At 47.9% G+C, this 17,936-nt stretch overlaps 1 protein-coding gene across 2 annotated transcripts in view; it reads right to left on the reverse strand.

The window, feature by feature from the left end:
- Positions 1 to 17,936, reverse strand: part of APBA2 (amyloid beta precursor protein binding family A member 2) — a 133,151-nt gene that overhangs the window by 32,548 nt on the left and 82,667 nt on the right. For both annotated transcript variants that reach the window (XM_081546645.1, XM_081546646.1), the window contains exon 4: positions 7,628 to 8,614. In XM_081546645.1, coding sequence (XP_081402771.1) covers positions 7,628 to 8,587 — 960 coding nt within the window. In that variant the 5' untranslated portion in view covers positions 8,588 to 8,614. The remainder of the gene's footprint in view (positions 1 to 7,627; positions 8,615 to 17,936) is intronic.

A 17,936-nucleotide genomic window follows, 5' to 3' on the forward strand; every position in this document is an offset into this window, starting at 1 on the left:
CGGTCAACTAACTCATCAGTCATTCCATCCAAGACGTGCCCTCCTCCATCCTGCTCAGGGGAGTGGGGTGGGGGTGTGCAGCTGGGACAGCGACACTGCAGATGCTTCCGTGGGGCCAAGCTGGGGGCATAACCCACAGGGCTGCTGATGTTCTGATCACTGACCGTCTCATCAGTGCCCTCCTCATCTTCTCTCAAAGGCCCTTCAATCCATCCCCTGACAAATGGTGGCTCAGAAAAATAACAATCTAGTTCTGTTCCTCCCATTCCTCTCAGCATTCTGGCCACTCCATGATCTTCACCTGGAGGAGGAGATGCACTTGGATAAAGTCTTCACTCTTATCTCACTTATCCCTCCGGGGACGATCACATCTTCTCGAAGCCACCGCCGCTGCTGCTTAGTTGCTTCAGTCGTGTCCAAGTCTGCATGGACTGCAGCCCGCCAGGCTCCTCTGTCCATGGGATTCCCCAGGCAAGAATACTGGAGTGGGTTGCCATGCCCTCCTCCAGAGGATCTTCCTGACGCAGGGATCGAACCCAGGTCTCCTGCATTGCAGATGGATTCTTTACCATCTGAGCCACCAAGGAAGCCCAATCTCCGGCTTAAGAGAATCATGACAAGATCCACTGGGGAAGCCACTGGGGGCCTGGCCTTGCTCTCTGTGGCTTGTCTAATAAAACTTCCTCCACCACCTACACTGGGCCCCTCTGGCACTTCTCCACTCTTGTTCACTCTCCTTTCACAAGGCCCCCCAGGAAGAGGTGGAGGGTACCCTGGGGACAAGACTTTCTGAGTAGAAACATGTTTTCCTAAACTGGCCTCTGTGTCTCCATCCTCATTACTATTTCAAAAATGCACTTTGTGAGGCTGCCATAGTGATTCCTCTGATTGATCTGGACAAAGTAGATTGAAATATTTTGTAAAGGATTCACCATTCTAGATGCCATCAAGAACATTCATGATTCACAGGAAGAGGTCAGAACATCAACAATGACAGGAATTTAGAAGTTGATTCCAACCCTCATGGATGGCTTTGAAGGATCAGACCTGAGTGGAGGAAGTAACTACAGATGTGGTGGCAACAGTAGGAGAATTAGAATTAGAAGTGGAGCCTGAAGATGTTACTGAATCACCACAATCTCATGATACAATTTAAACGCAAGAGGAATTTGCTTCTTATGGATGAACAAAGAAAGTGGTTTCTTGGGAAGGAATCTAATCCTGGTGAAGACGCTGTGAAGATTGTTGAAATGACAACAAAGGATTTAGAATATTACATAAACTTAGTTGATGAAGCAGTGGCAGAGTTCCAAAATTGGATTGGATTGACTCCAATTTTGAAAGAAATTCTACTGTGGGTAAAAATGCTCTCAAACTCATTGCACGATACAGAGAAATTGTTTGTGAAAGGAAGAGTCCATCAATTGAGGTAAATTTCACTGTCATATTATTTTAAGAAATTGCCACAGCCATCCCAGCCTTCAGCAACCACCAGGCCGACCAGTCACCAGCCATCCACACTGACGCCAGGCCTTCTGCCTGCAAAAAAGATGACAACCCCAGAAGGCTCAGATGATGCTTAGTATTTTTTAGCAATAAAGTACTCCTTTATAAAATAATTTTTAAATTTTATTTATTTATTAATTTTGGCTATGCTGGGTCTTCATTGCTATGCGGGTTTGTCTCTAGCTGCAGCAAGCGGGGGCTACTCTCTAGTTGAGGTATTCAGGCTTCCCACTGCAGTGGTTTCTCCTGTTTCAGAGCAGGGTCTCTAGAGTGCCATCTCAGTAGTTGTGGCACACAGGCTTAGTTGCCCCAAGACACGTGGGATCTTTTTGGACCAGGGATCAAGCCTGCATTCCATGAGGATTCTTGTCCACTGGACCACCAGGTAAATCCTAAAGTACTCTTAAATTAAGGTATGTACATTGTTTTTTAAACACTATTGCACACCTAATAGATGACAGTATAGTGTAAACATAACTTTTGGATGCACCGAGACATCAAAAAATGTGTGTGACTCACTTTATTGAGATATTCACTTAACTGCAGTGGTCTGGCATCAAACCACAATATCTCAGGGGTCTGCTAACACAGAAAGAGATCAAACTTGTCATTACTAGGGGCTACAGGGAGGGGAGACTGGTGACTGACTGCTTGGTCCAGTGACTAAGACTCCTCACTCCCAATGCAGAGGGCCTGGGTTCGATCCCTGGTCAAGGAACTAGATCCCAAATACCTCAACTAAGACCTAGTACAGCCAAATAAATAGAAATGAATATTTAAAAAATAATAAGCACAGTCTCCTTTAGGGTTGAGGGAAATGTTCTAGAACTGAGTGGTGGTGGCTGTACAACATTGGAGTCGATGTCACTGAATTGTACCCTAAAAGGTGAAGGAGGAGAGTGAAAAAGTTGGCTTAAAGCTCAACGTTCAGAAAACTAAGATCATGGCATCTGGTCCCATCACTTCATGGGAAATAGATGGGGAAACAGTGGAAACAGGGTCAGACTTTACTTTTTTGGGCTCCAGAATCACTGCTGATGGTGACTGCAGCCATGAAATTAAAAGACGCTTACTCCTTGGAAGGAATGTTATGGCCAACCTTGATAGCATGTTTAAAAGCAGAGACATTACTTTGCCAACAAAAGTCCGTCTAGTCAAGGCTATGGTTTTTCCAGTGGTCATGTATGGATGTGAGAGTTGGACGGTGAAGAAAGCTGAGCGCCGCAGAATTGATGCTTTTGAACTGTGGTGTTGGAAAAGACTCTTGAGAGTCCCTTGGACTGCAAGGAGATCCAATCAATCCATCCTAAAAGAGATCAATCCTGGGTGTTCATTGGAAGGTCTGATGTTGAAGCTGAAGCTCCAATACTTTGGGCACCTCAAGCGAAGGGTTGACTCATTGGAAAAGACCCTAATGCTGGGTAGGATTGGGGGCAGGAGGAGAAGGGGACGACAGAGGATGAAATGGTTGGATGGCATCACCGACTCGATGAACATGGGTTTGGGTAGACTCCGGGAGTTGGTGATGGACAGGGAGGCCTGGCGTGCTGCAATTCATGGGGTCGCAGAGAGTCGGACACGACTGAGCGACTGAACTGAACTGAACTGAAAAGGGTCAAATCGGTAAATTTCATTTTATGTGTCTATAGCTACACTTATAAAGTAACAGGGAAAGAAGAAGTAAACACAGCCCTCAAATGATCAAAAACACACTGGCTCTGCCTTTGACACCCCTTTCAACTCAGCACTAGATTCCTGCATGGCGGTCACGGCCAGCTGGTGCAGGACTGGTCCTCACCAGGGACACAAGGGCCAAGGGGAGAAGGCTGGCAGCCCAGACACAGTGACAGGACCACAGACACTTCTCCCTCCCAGACACCTGCCCCCCACCCTGGATGTCACAGTTGGATTCCAGATTCCTTCCTGGGGAAGGAGGCGCCCCATCACTCCAGGCAGAGTTACAGGACCAGGGAACATCACGTGTGATTTAGCTCAATTCTCAAAGGTGAAAAGCCCCATGACCCCTGGGGGCCAGCAGGCTGCGTCTCCCACAGGTTTCATAAGTTTGCTACAAACACACCCCTCCCTGCCAGTAAGTAAGGTAAGGAGCCCTGTGTGAGCAGCTTAATGACAGCTTAATGACAGCAGTTTAACAACCCTCCAGGGTGAAGAGCAATCTTTTGGTATTACAGCAGGTTCAGGCTGGGGGCTCTTGTGAGACCAGAGACCCTCCCTGCTCCCCCAACCACTCCCCTTTCAGCATAGAGCCCCTCACACATTCTGGGAAAGTGAATGTGGCATCGGATAAGTGGATGAAACCAGGGCACCCAGGTCAGAAGGAAACCAGATGAGGATGCTAAGTCAATGTTCAAATTCCAGCTCCAAGACACTTCCCATGAATGAACAAATGAATGAATGAATGCAGAAGGGAATAAACAGATGACAGCAAGGAACAGCATCTATTTTCAATGGCTTGCCTGGTGGCTCAGATGGTAAAGAATCTGCCTGCAATGCAGGAGATCCAGGTTCGAGAAGATCTGGGTTGGGAAGATCCTCTGGAGGCGGAAATGGCAACCCACTCCAGTATTCTTGCCTGGAGAATTCCACAGACAAAGGAGCCTGGGGGCGGGGGTGGTTACAGTCCATGGGGTCGCACAGTTGGACATGACTGAGCTGACACACACAGAGAAGGAAGAAGCAGCCTCAGTGGCCAGAGTTCCCCAGAAGCACCCAGAGACCTGGCTCAGGTAGGATTAGTCTGGGTCTGAGCCCATCTGAGGAAGACCCTGGGGTGGGTGAGTCTTCAGCAGAGCATAACCGTCCACAGTCAGAGATCCAGAGGCTCCAGGAGTCAAGGTCAGGGACGTGGGTCTCCCAGCCAGCACCTGGGGCTGCTTTGAGGGGAAGCTTGAGACCCAAAGACTAAGAGGGAGGGGTCAGGGGTGGGGCAGGGCTGCACCAGTGGTCAAAAATGGGCAACGGAGGCAGAATCTGAGGCCATCTGCAAGTGTTCGGGCTGATGAAGACGACGACTGACCAAGGAGGGTAAACAGGCAACGCCCCCAACAGCAACCTCCCTCTAAGCTGACGTGGTGCTCCCCATCCCCGGCACTGTCCTGAGCCACAGACCCTTGTCCAAAGTCTAGCTCAGGCTTTCTGACCTATCCAGCCTGGCTGCACCCAGCACAGGGCAAGTGGCCAGCAGAGGGGCAGACCCCGCAGACCAAGGACAGCACATGGCCAGCTCAGTCACCATTCCTGAAGAGGACCATCTGTTCGTGGCTGGAACCAACCAGAGGGACCCGACAAGCCCAGATCCAGTCAACCATTCACTCCAGCAGTCTGGGCCTGGGCTTGGTCTCAGGTGGAGAGACCAGCTTCTCTCCTGTGAAGGCTGATGGTGGTCCTGGCAGGGTCTGGAGTCCACTCTCAGTCCTGGGGCGCCCTCCTGCGCCACACCCCCTTCTCAGCCTTTCTGAGCTGTGCTGAGTTCTCCTAAGTTGTCCATGGCATGCGCTAATGCAGGGCTGGGAGCTATTCTTGGTTAGCTTCCTATCACCACAGGGCCATGTCTTTTTCAGTCACTGATTAGCACTGACCGTAATCTGAGTGCTTTGGGGTGCAAACCCCGTGACTGCCTCCGCCACGCTGTTCCATCTCCGAATCTCATGCTCAGCAATGTGGTCTTTCTCCCTGAACAGAAGCTGTTTCTATATATTCTCCTATGGAGCCCTGCACTTCCTGGGGAATGTCATGAGAATAACGGATCCCCTGGGATGTGTCTCGAGTTCCTGGAACATGTAGGGGATGCTGACGGTGTTCAGGGATGGAAGATGGAGGAGGGCCGGCACCCTGCCCCAGTCCTCCACCCAGTTCTCTGTTGCTGAAATCTGTCCTGGACACACACTGCTGGCATATCCATGCCATTTCAGTCAAAGCAGTGCAATTCCAGCTCCACACATGGCAGGCACCCTCTTCCTTGGCACCTGTGGTTATAAGATGCGCCAAACCCATCCCCTCTGTCCCTTACACAGGAGCCTCTGCCCTGGCCATCCACCTGAGATCCTCAGGGCCTTCCCGATGTCCTGCCCCTTAGCCCCCTCGAGGTTCCCAGCCCCCTGATGGCCCAGCTCTGTCCCTCTCACATCACCATCCTCAAGCGAGGTCCTTCACTGCCATTTGTCCTCCTGGCCTCGTCACAATCCCCAACCCCGCTGTATGCTGAGGATACCCATGACCTCCAGGTTCAGCCCTGCCTGGTCAGCTAATTTCCCAAAGCCCCCCTCTAAGTCCCAGGACCACCCACTTACCACCCACAAAGGAGCCTGTCTCCAGGAAGCCTGCCTGGGACTCGTGGGCTGGGCAGGGCCTCCACTAGGCTCCCAGTCCCACTCAGATGGACAGAGAGTCTCTTCCTCTAGAACAAGGCTCTTCATGCAAGCACAAGTCACTTTCATCTCTGCACCCCAGGGCCTAGCATGTGGCAAGGGCAATTTTCTTGCACCACGTGGGAGGGTTTGCAGGTGCAGCCAGCCCAGGAGATCAGGAGTAGCCTTAGTGGGAGAGCAGGCTCTGAAGGAATGCCAGTTTTGGAAACTCCAGAGCTGCCCCCCTCATGGAGGGAGCTTCCCCACATCCGCTAATGCAACAACAGTTTCTTTACAGTCCAAAGCCCCCAGTGCATACACAACTGCCTTGAATGACAGGAACACTGCAAAAATGAAGTCAGCTTATGCTTATCAATCTTTAAAAAAAAATCAAAAGGCATCAAAGGGAAGTTCTAGAAACTTAACAGTGAGTCAGCAGGACATTTTTCCCAAACACAAGCTCTCACTTTATATATTCCTCAAATGCATGAACTCCTCTGGGAAAAAAATATTAATGAAAGTATATATATATGCAATGGAATATTACTCAGCCATAAAAAGGAATGAAATTTGGTCATTTGTAGATAGAGATGTGGATGAACCTAGAGAGAGTCATACAGAGTGAAGTAAGTCAGAAAGAGAAAAACAAATATTGTATATTAACACGTATATGTGGACTCGAGAAAAATGGTACAGATGAACCTATTTGTACAGCAGGAATAGAGATGCAGACATACAGAACAGACTTGTGGACACAGGGGTAAAGGAGAGCGTGGGATGAATTGGGAGACTGGAAATGACATATATACACTATCATATGTAAAATGGATAGCTAGTGGGAAGCTGCTGTATAGCACAGGGAGCTCAGTTCAGTGCTCTGTGAAGACCTAGAGGGGCGGGATGGGGGTAGAGGGAGGCTCAAGAGGGAGGGGATACATGTATATGTATAGCTGATTCACTTTGCTGTACAGCAGAAACTAACACAACAATGTAAAGCAACTATATCCCAATAAAAAATATATGAAAGCAATTCATTTTCATTTGTCCACAGAATTAGCCAAATAGAAGTTCCTTTACATGCATCTAATAACCACATCTTCTTTTTATATACACAAGGTTTTTTTGAAAGGCAGCTTTTCAAAAGTGTTTATTACAATATACACTTTACTTTGCTATAATTAAAAGAAAATATAGTTACGCTTAAATCCACTGGCCTCATTAGCATGCATTTCTTCTCCATGTCTCTGTCAAACCTTCAAATAATTATTTGCAAAATGGTTATTTACAGAGAATTTCTGATTACACCAAGGCCCCCAGGCTTTCAGAGAAGTGTCACCAGATTCAACCACCCCTGTGAAATGCACTCAGGTTGCTGCCCCTTGCCGCTGGGCTGTCCCAACCACTGGCCACAGCTGTCTGCACTTGCCGGCAGTACTAGATCCCTGTGACTGACCAAAATCACCCGGGGAGGGGCAACAGTTTCAGGGACCACACCCACACAAGCAGATCCAGAGGGACCCAAGCTCTGTTGGGGGATGGGTGTCTGCTGGGAGCCCTGGTTGCCAATCAGCCTCAACAAGATTTCCTTGGCATTTACTGACTTTACGGCATCTGATGGGTAAACAGGAGTGGCTGGGAAGTCCACGCATAACTGAACGCGTGGAGAGCTGGCTCGCATTCTGATCTGTGGGCTGCATGGACACCTTTGCTCTCAGCCCCTCCCTCCGCTTCCCCAGGGCCAACCAGAATCTTACCTCCTCTTGGGGCCACTTGGGCCTCTCCTCTGGGGTCCTGGTCTTGGTCTTAAAGCTCCTCTGAGGGTCGGCGGTGTGCTTAGCCTCGGGAGGGAGGTTCAGCGACTTGGGCCTGCCCTCGTGTCTGCTGGGGCCGCGGCTGGCCTCGACCGGTGGACAGGCCTCAGGAGAGTCCCCGGGCCCCGGCTCAGGCCCCAGCGGTGCGCGCTCGGGGCTGGCCTCGCCGCCACTGGTGATGCTGCTCATGCTCAGGCTCATCTTGATCTCAGCCACAATCTGGTCGATGTCCTCCTCCTGGTCCTCTGGGTCCCCGTCCCTGCACCTCGGGCGGTAGGGCGACGCGCTGCTTGCATTCCCATTGGCCTCGGCAGGATAGTAGTCCTGGTAGGCCTCCTCGCCGGGACAGTAGTGGACACCTTCTTCCTGGTCCCGGGGGTCCAGGACTGAGGCCTCATCCTCGGGGACAGGGAGGTGGCCGTCCCGGTAGTCGGGGCTGCCTGGGTCGCTGTGGCCATGCGCGTGTGGGCCTGTGGGCTCCGTCCACTCCTCCACCGCCTCCTGGCACTCGTCGGTCTCCAGGTGGCGCGTGTCGTGGGCCAGGTAGCCCTGCCCGTCACAGTCCGTGCCCTGCAGGTAGCTGTCGTCCTCAGGACAGTAGCGGATGTAGTAGGTGATGCCCTCCTCCTCTTCGGGCAGCCCCTCGTCGTAGTCCTCCTCCTCCGAGGTGTTGTTCACATAGTCGGAGCTGGAGTCCCCATCAGGGCTCTGGTCGGGGCCTCCCTGCTCAGCAGGTGCTGGGCTCTCGGGCCGCAGGGCCGCCAGCTCCAGGTCGGTGGGCACGTACTCCTCCAGGGCCAGCTCTGTGTCCTCACTCTCGGGCTCTGGGCCCGGCCTCGCCCTGTGGTCCAGCAGGCTGCTCGCCACGCTCTGACGCTGCCGGTGGGCCATGGTGGGGCTCATACGGCCATCATCACCAGGAGGCAGCCACTGCAGGGAGGAAGGATGACAGGAGAGTCAGAACCTGGCCCGAGGAGCACGTCCAGGAGATGTAACTCGTGTCCGTTCAGATGACAGAACACCCCACCTCAGCTGACTCTGGTGTCAGGATTATTGCATGCCCTGCCAAAGAGACAGGAGGGCATCAGAGCTGGAGGAAGAAAAGGGGACCCTGGCGACTCTCCAGGACACCTGCTGCTTCCCCCCAACTCGCCACTCGCTCACGACTTCTCTGTTTTATATAATTGGAGTATAGTTGATTTACAATGTTGTGTTAGTTTCTGGTGTACAGAAAAGTGAATCAGTTATACATGTATAAACATATATATATATATATATATTTTTCAGATCCTTTTCCATCATAGGTTATCACAAGGTATTGAATATAGTTCCCTGTGCTCTACAGTAGGTCTTTGTTGATTATCTAACTTATATATAGTAGTGTGTATGTGTTAATTCCAAACTCCCAATTTATTCCTCCCCCAACGCTTTCCCCTTTGGTAATCATAGATTATTTTCTATGTCTGTGAGTCTGTTTCTGTTTTGTAAATAAATTCATTTATATCATTTTTTGGAGAAGGAAATGGCAACCCACTCTACTATTATTGCCTGGAGAATCCCACCGATAGAGAAGCCTGGCAGGTTACAGTCCATGAAGTCACGAAGAGTCGGACATAACTGAAACGACTGAGCACGCACGCACAGAGTGAAGTAAATCAGAAAGAAAACAAACAACAAACAAACAAAAATTATCACATATTAAGGACAATGCCTTTACTTTTTAACCAGGACTGGTCCATGGTGACACAGGCATCACCCTTGCCTCGGGCACAAAATTTAATAGAGTGCCAAAAAAACTCAGGAATCAAAATAGATACAATTTTAATGCAACACATTAAAAAATAAAGATTAATGCCAAAAAAATCCACTATGAACAAGATATCAAAATGTTAAAGACAAGATCAATATTATTGATTTTTTTTCCTTTGGGCCTCAGGTTCCAGTAGGGCTTGGCTAGCCCCTGTGAATGATCCTTTTTTGTTTAAGTTTTCTCCATTAGGGACTTCCCTGGTGACTCTGGTGTAGAACTCATCTGCCAATGCAGGAGACCCAGGTTCACTCCCTCATCCAGGATGATCCCACACACTACAGAGCAACTAAGCCCAGGAAATGCAACTATTGAGCCCAAGTGTTCCGCAACAAGAGAAGCCACTGCAATGAGAAACCCTCACACCACACTAGAGAGTAGCTCCTACTCACCACAACTAGAGAAAAGTCCACATAGCAACGAAGATGCAGCACAGCCATAAATAAATAAATAAAATCATATATATAAGAAAGAAGAACCCACCTTCCAATGCAGGGAACTCAGGTTCAATCCCTGGTCAGGGAACTAAGATCCCACATGCTGAGGAACAACTAAGTCCTCGCCCCACAGCTAAAGAAAGCACACATGCCACAACAAAGACCCAGTGCAGCCAAAAAAAATTTTTTTTAAGTTTTCCCCATTAAATACAGTGCTGCTGTTGGCTTTTCCAGTGCTTGATGGTGCAAACCATTCCATCATCCATGGATACAAATGGAAGGACCCAGGGTGGAAGCCGTGTTGTTGAAGGTCTGCAGAACTAGCCCATGGTGTCCTTGTGGTGTAGGAGAAATAGCCTCCCATTAAAGATGAAAACAGGAGGTCCTTGTTTCAATTCAGATTTCCATTCACTGTCAGGCCCTGAGCATGATATTTAATGAACGGATGGTCTTCCCACCCTGGGAAAATGAAAATGATGGTCCTGACTGTCCGGCTTGAAGTGAGTTGAACAGGAGAGCAACCCACGCTGGCCTCACTCCCATGAATGCTTTTTTTTTCCTACTATATACAAGGAGTGGAGAAACTTTTTAAAAAATCTTTCAGCCACACCATTCAGCATATGGGATCTTATTTTCCCACCAGGAATCAAACCTGCATTCCCTGCATTAGCAGCATGGAGTCTTAATCACTGAACAACCAGGGAAGTCCTGAGAAACATTTTAAGTGAACAGTGAAGAAAGAGAATGCAGTCGAAACCCTCTATTAAGTATTATTTAATGGCTACATAATGTTTCCTATCCCGATAAACATTGTCTAACTCTTCCCGTATTAAATACACAAACTGTGTCTTATTTTTGTGTGATAAACAGTGTCTTGATATTTAATGAATGGATGGGAAAATGAAAATGATGGTCTCAGCCAAATATGGACTCAGCCAAATTGTCGCTGCCCCCAATCTTGCTCCCGCTTAGGTCTCGCATGTTGTAAAGAGAATATTCTTTTATTCCTTCCAGATAGAACACAGCTGCTTTGACTACACATGATACTGTTTAAACATTCCTGGAGTACACCTGTCCACTCAGTTCCAGCATCTCAGACCAGAATCCTAGAGTAAGGACCTTGCTGCAAGATCACAAACAACAGCGAGTTCTGAAATTAATCACTCTTCAGAATCCTACATGAGCCAATAAATGAATCTTCAGAAACTCAGGCTGACATCCAACACCATCACACAAGACTGTACCACCTAGCTCAGGGTCACAGAGAGGTGTGCTTTGAAAAAAAAAAAAAGCAGCAAAAAGGGCAAAAGCATTGAGCACACACCAAACCTCCGGGAGGCAGCTCCCCTGGAGGAGGGCATGGTAACCCATTCCAGTATTCTTGCCTGGAGAAACCCCATGGACAGAGGAGCCTGACGGGCTATAATACATGGGGTTGCAAAGAGTCGGACAGGACTGAGCGACTAAGGACAGCACAGCACATTTGCAAGACAATTATGCAGCAATTAAAATATTTACAAAGAGTTTACCATATAAAATATGCTGCTGTAATTTATTCTCCACCCAATAAACAGAATAAACTGTGAAGAAATGCATTTAAATCCCAGCAGAGGTTTGGTTTGAGTGATGAGACAGTGTTATTCACTTCCCTCCTTTATTCATTTTTGAGTATATTTCTGGGGCTTCCCAGGTGGCGCTAGTGGTAAATAACCCACCTGCCAATGCAGGAGACATGGGTTCAATCCCTGAGTCGGGAAGACCCCCTGGAGGAAGGCATGGCAGCCCACTCCTGTATTCTTGCCTGGGAAATCCCATGGACAGAGAGCCTGGCATGCTATAGTCCACAGGGTCGAAAAGAGTTGGATACGACTGAGCAACTTTCACTTTCACTAAAGTAGCATTTACCTGTGTCAGGGGACACAGGAACACCGAAAGACCTTGCAAGCCCCCGCCCCAGAGTCTCAACAAACCCAGTGGAGGCACCACCCAGGTGATCATTCACAACATCAATCCTTCATTCACACCATCCTTCCTGCAGTTCTCCCCAGGCTGTCTGCCAGCCCTGCCCCCCACCCAGAACATTCTGTGACTTTCTGCGGAGCTCGGGGTTGGGGGGTGGAGGGAGGTTGGCGGGCACACCCTCCAGTGATGGCAGCTGGAAGGGTGTAAAGGCAACTCCAAAAGCTGAGACGGAACTCCTGAGATAAAGGGCAGGATGCTCCATCACTCTGTCAAATGATTATCTTCTGAATAAAAGATCTCTCTGGGGATTTCTTTGAATAGCCAGCCTCTCCTGGCTTATTTAAAATGATTTAACTCTACTTACATGTAACTTCCTTACAAATGTTTCCTCTGGGGGAAGCAGGGAACTCTGGGGTATTTAGTGGGGTGGTGGGGGCGGAGGAAGGATTACAAAAGAGAAGATGCAGGAGTCACTTGTGGCAGCCCCCCTCTGGAGCACACCTGGGTTTCTGTACCCTTGAATTCCCCACCCCACACACAGGCTCCCTCATCCTTGGCTGGGGAAGGGCCAGCCCCTGCTGACTGGCAGCCCCCCACCACCCCTGGGCTCAGTTGTGTCCTCCCCACTGTTGCTAAGAGTGTGCACGATGATTCTGCTGGCAGGAGACCTGGCTGTGCGCACGCACGCATTCAAACACACACACACACCACACATACCCTCCCCTTCCCCACTACTTCTCTGTCGCCTAGAAACCTAGAAACCTTTGTCCCTAGAAAAGTCTGAGGAGTGGGGACACTGCAGGTACTTAACAAATGAGGGCCCTGTCCTTGACTTCTCAAGACAAAAATTCAAAAGGATGCTGAGGCTGTCAGCTGGCAGTTGCTGATATGTGGCTGGCAGCTGACAGAGAAGTGGCGGGGCAGGGTCCCCCTGTGCAGACTGAGGGAGGGATGAGGGACCAGGCAGCCTCTGGCAAGGATCCCGGAGCACTTTTCCAGCCTCCTGGGTCCTCACCTGCCCCAGAGGGTGTGGCTGGCGCCAATTTTGGGGTGGGTTGGGGGTGCTGTCACCAGCAGTCTCTGGTCTTGGCCTCCAGCTGAGGACAGAGACCCCAGAGCTGTCTTGGGTCTGGGGCAGGGACCGGCTTAGGGCCTGGTTGTCCATAGTCAGTCCCAAGGCCCTGGCCCTTTTGTCCCCTCGTGGCATCTCTGGCCGGCTTTGCATCCCGCAGGTCCTTCACCGGTCAGTCCGCACACTTCAGAGCCTAGAGCTCAGAACTCCAGGCTCTGCCCTCAGAGCTTCTGATTCAGGACATCTGGGTGGGACTGAGGGTGTGCTTTTCTTCTCTCTCTCTTTTTTTTTGACCAGTTGTTTATTTTTTCTCATTTTCCTGAGCAATTGTTTGATTTTATTTTTTTTAATTGAGGTATAGTTGCTTTACAATGTTGCATTCATTTCTGTTGTACAATGTGAATCAGCTGTGAAAGTGTTAGTTGCTCAGTTGTGTCCAACACCTTGTGACCCAATGGACTGTAGCCCGCCAGGCTCCTCTGTCCATGGGATTTCCCAGGCAAGAATACGGGGATCTTCCCAACCCAGGTCTTTTGCATTGTAGGTGGATTCTTAACTGTCTGAGTCATCGGGGAATCAGCTATATGTATACATATATCTCCTCCCTCTTGGACCTCTCCCCACCCCCCATCCCACCCCTCTAGGTCATCACAGAGCACCCAGCTGAGCTCCCTGTGCTATACAGCAGCTTCCCACTAGCTATCCATTTTACACATGGTAGTGTATATATGTCGACCCCAATCTCTCAATTCATCCCACCCTCCCCTTTCCTCATTGTGTCCACTCGTCCATTCTCTATATCTGTGATTCTAACAGGTGTCAGAGTTGGGCCGATGCTGCTGGTTTAAGATCAAATGTGGACCACCACATTGGACAGAAAGCCAGCCACCTGCCCACCCTCCAGCCATCATATCTTTGGAATCAAGAATAAAAGTCCCAGGACTTCTTGGAAAAACAGGTTTGCAGGTTTCAGATCTGAGAGACTAAACACAAGTCATCGCAGCTGCCTTGAGGCCCCCTGGTGGCCCCCTCAGTTCTATCTCCTTCCTAAAAGGAGAAGAGAAAGGTGGATTTCAAGGCCAGATCTGAGCAGGATGGCTTGGATAAAGACGGAAAATGCTCCCTCCAGGAACTGGCAGGTCAGACCTCCTCATGGTCCCATCTCGTCACGTTAGCTGCAAAGTTCCCACTGCCTGTGTTGTGGTCGGGCATCTCTCTGCGAGTGCTGTCTAACCTCTCTGCAAGGCCCACTGCAGGGTGGAGTGGGCTGCCAACCCAGGGTCCCTGACCTCAGGGCTCAGGATCTGGAGTTGGAACATGGAGAACAGAACAGGATTGCAGGTACCACCAACAGGAAGGCAGATTTTGTCTTGGGTAGCACAGGGCTCCCTTTGGGATGAAGAGTCTAAAGAGACAGATGGCTGGTCTCTGAAAGTGAAGTTGTCCCAACACAACATTGTAAAGCAACTATACTCCAATAAAAATTTTCTTAACGTGGCCATTATGAGCTGACAATGAGTTTGTGAAATTCACCATGTTTCCTCTCTGAGTAGGCATGTACGATGGTGGGCAAGGGAGACTAAAGAGAGAGAATACACCTGAATTTCAACAAGACACATGACAACTCCTTCCTAACTTTCCTGTGATTCAAACTGAAATATGCTGAGTTGGATATGGCAAAATGAGATGGATTAGTGGCCAACTGAGTGATCAGACTAAGAAGTCATCAATTCGTGGATAAGCATCCATCTGTGGGGATTTTCCAATGATCTGGCTGTGTTCAACCAGGGATGATGATAGCAAAGACTGCAGCTCTTCAGAACTGCAGTTAACAGAAACCTGGAAGACATCAAGTGTAGAGGTGGCAGAGACGAGATTTAGCTATATCACGCATGGAAGATCTTACATATCCTGCTCGATCCAGTTAAAGCTGTCCTTTCACAGCCAGACATGCTCACATGAATCACAAAGCTCAGCCATGAAGCAGTGCTCTTCTGCAAGCCCACTCTTAACCAGGCAGAGAGGCTTCATTTCTTTAAGGAAAAACCAAAATCTTGCACCAATAATTGCACTGGCCCTCTATCCCCAAGACTGAAAAGCCCATTTCACACAGTTCTCCCATCTGTTCCTTTCATCACAAGCTTATAACAAAGGCTATTTTCTTCCAGGATCATTATTTTTTCCCTTGCCTTGAAGAGGAGGTGGAAGACAATCCTTTTATAGCCCTTGTGACAAAGGATAAGAATGAAGGAAAAACAAAGAATGATTTATGACATGTAAAATATGCCTTACAGGGACTTCCCTGGCAGTCCAGTGCTTAAGAGTTCATCTTCCAATGCAGGGGGTATGGGTTCAATCCCTGGTAGGGGAGCTAAGATCCCACATGCCTCATGGCCAAAAAAAAAAAACCAAACAAACCCAAAATATAAAAATAGAAGCAACATTGTAACAAATTCAGTAAAGACTTAAAAAGTGGTCCACATCAAATAAATAAGCCTCTTGAAAAAATAAAAATAGATTAATAAAATGTGCATTACTTGGGATATCTGATGTATGGATACAAAGCATGTTTCAAGATATCACCACTCATGACACAGTGGGGAGAATAAAAAATGTTGTGCCTGAGAAAGTCTACTTCTGATGATGATGCACCAGCTTGTACCAGTCTAATCCCCCCACCAGTAACAACTAGTTACTTTTGATGTGTTTGTTTTTTTTTTAATTTCTATGGAAGCATCAGAGAACTGCCAAAGCAGCTAGGACTTGACGGGGCTGAGATCCCGACAAGCAAGAAAAAACACTGAAATCATCTCAGCATCCTGTGTGGCTTTTCTCTCCAAAGCAGCTGTGCACCCATAAATGGTGGGAGCCAAGAGGTTGAAAACTAGCAGAAAATGGTGATTGCCAGGCAACAAGACCAAGCAGAAAAGAAAGTGAAAGTCACTCAGTCCTGTCCAGCTCTTTGAAACCCCATAGGCTGTAGCCCACCAGGCTCCTCTGTTCATAGGGATTCTCCAGGCAAGAATACCGCAGTGGGTAGCCATTCCCCTCTCCAGGGAATCTTCCCAACTCAGGGATCAAACTCGAGTCTTCTACACTGCAGGCAAACTTTTTGCCATCTGAGCCACCAGAGAAGTCCTACTCCATGCTCTGAGGTGACCTAAATGGGAAGGAAATCCAAAAAAGAGGGGATATATGTATCCATACAGCTGATTCACTTTGCCGTACAGCAGCAACTAACGCAATGTTTTCAAGCAACTGTACCCCAATAAAAATTCATTAGGAAAAAAGAACTTGAGGTACCAAATTCCTGGAGAGAAAGGAAACAACAAGATTCTGACATTTTATGTTAGACAAGGGTGACAGTTTAAACAATCTGAACAATAAATGAAACAGCACCATATAATCCCAAGTATAAAATAAATATCTTTGAGTTCACACAATGTAAACAATAAACAATAGAAAAGCAGAAAACCCTTGTACAGAATTCCTCCATATAGTTTGTGCAGACACTGCCCCCTCCTGGAGATGAGGCATAACTCCCAGGTGATCAAGGTTAATATTAACAGTGGTCAGTTGCACCCTGATTTTTTTTTTCTTTTTTTTTTTTTATAAATTTATTTATTTTAGTTGGGGGCTAATTACTTTACAATATTGTAATAGTTTTTGCCATACATTGACATGAATCAGCCATGGGTTTACATGTGTTCCCCTTCCTGGACCCCCCACCCACCTCCCTCCCCATCCCATCCCTCTGGGTCATCCCATTGCCCCAGCCCTGAGCCCTTGTCTCATGCATCGAACATGGAATGGTGTTCTGTTTCACATATGATAATATACATGTTTCAATGCTATTCTCCCAGAACGTCCCACCCTCACCTTCTCCCTCAGAGCCCACAAAATTGTTCTATGCATCTGTGTCTCTTATTCTGTCTCGCATATAGGGTTATCGTTACCATCTTTCAAATTCCATATATATGCATTAGTATACTGTATTGTTGTTTTTCTTTCTGGCTTACTTCACTCTGTATAATGGGCTCCAGTTTCATCCATCTCAGTAGAACCGATTCAAATGTATTTTTTTTAATGGCTGAGTAATATTCCATTGTGTATATGTACCACAGCTTCCTTATCCATTCGTCTGCTGATGGACATCTAGGTTGCTTCCATGTCCTGGCTATTGTAAACAGTGCTGCGATCAACATTGGGGTACACGCGTCTCTTTCAATTCTGGTTTCCTCGGTGTATATGCCCAGCAGTGGGATTGCTGGGTCATATGGCAGTTCTATTCCCAGTTTTTTAAGGAATCTCCACACTGCACCCTGATTTGATAGGAGAACAGCACTGCTCCCTATGCAGTCTCCTGACCCAAAGCTTATAAGCCCTGACTAACCAGAAGAAGAGTATCAGACAAACCTGAGCAGAAGGATAGTCTAAAATACCTGACGAGTACTTCTCAAAACTGTCAAAGTCATCAAAAACAAGGAAAGCCTAAGAAGCTACCACAATCTAAAAGCACACTGCTATACTTAAACTGGATAACCAACAAGAACCTACTGTACAGCACAAGGTACTCTGCTCAGTGTTACACGGCAGCCTGGATGGGAGGGGAGTTTGGGGGAGAGTGGATACATGTATACGTATGACTGAGTCTCTTCACTGTCCACCTAAAACTATCACAATATTGCTAATTGGCTATACTACAATACAAAATGAAAAGTTAAAAAAATAAAATAAAAACTAGATAATCAACAAGGACATACTGTAGAGCACAGGGAACTCTGCTCAATGTTATGTGGCAGCCTGGATGGGAGAGGAATTTGGGGGAGAATGGATATATGCACATGTATAGCTAAGTCTCTTCACTGCCCACCAGAAACCATCACAACATTGTTAATTAGCTATACCTCAATACAAAATAAAAAGTTTTTTCAAAAGTACCTAAAGAGACATGAAGATTAAATTTAATTCGGT

Source organism: Giraffa tippelskirchi, chromosome 12, assembly GCF_054371585.1.
Source record: "Giraffa tippelskirchi isolate mGirTip1 chromosome 12, T2T-mGirTip1v1.2.pri, whole genome shotgun sequence".
Taxonomy (NCBI): domain Eukaryota; kingdom Metazoa; phylum Chordata; class Mammalia; order Artiodactyla; family Giraffidae; genus Giraffa; species Giraffa tippelskirchi.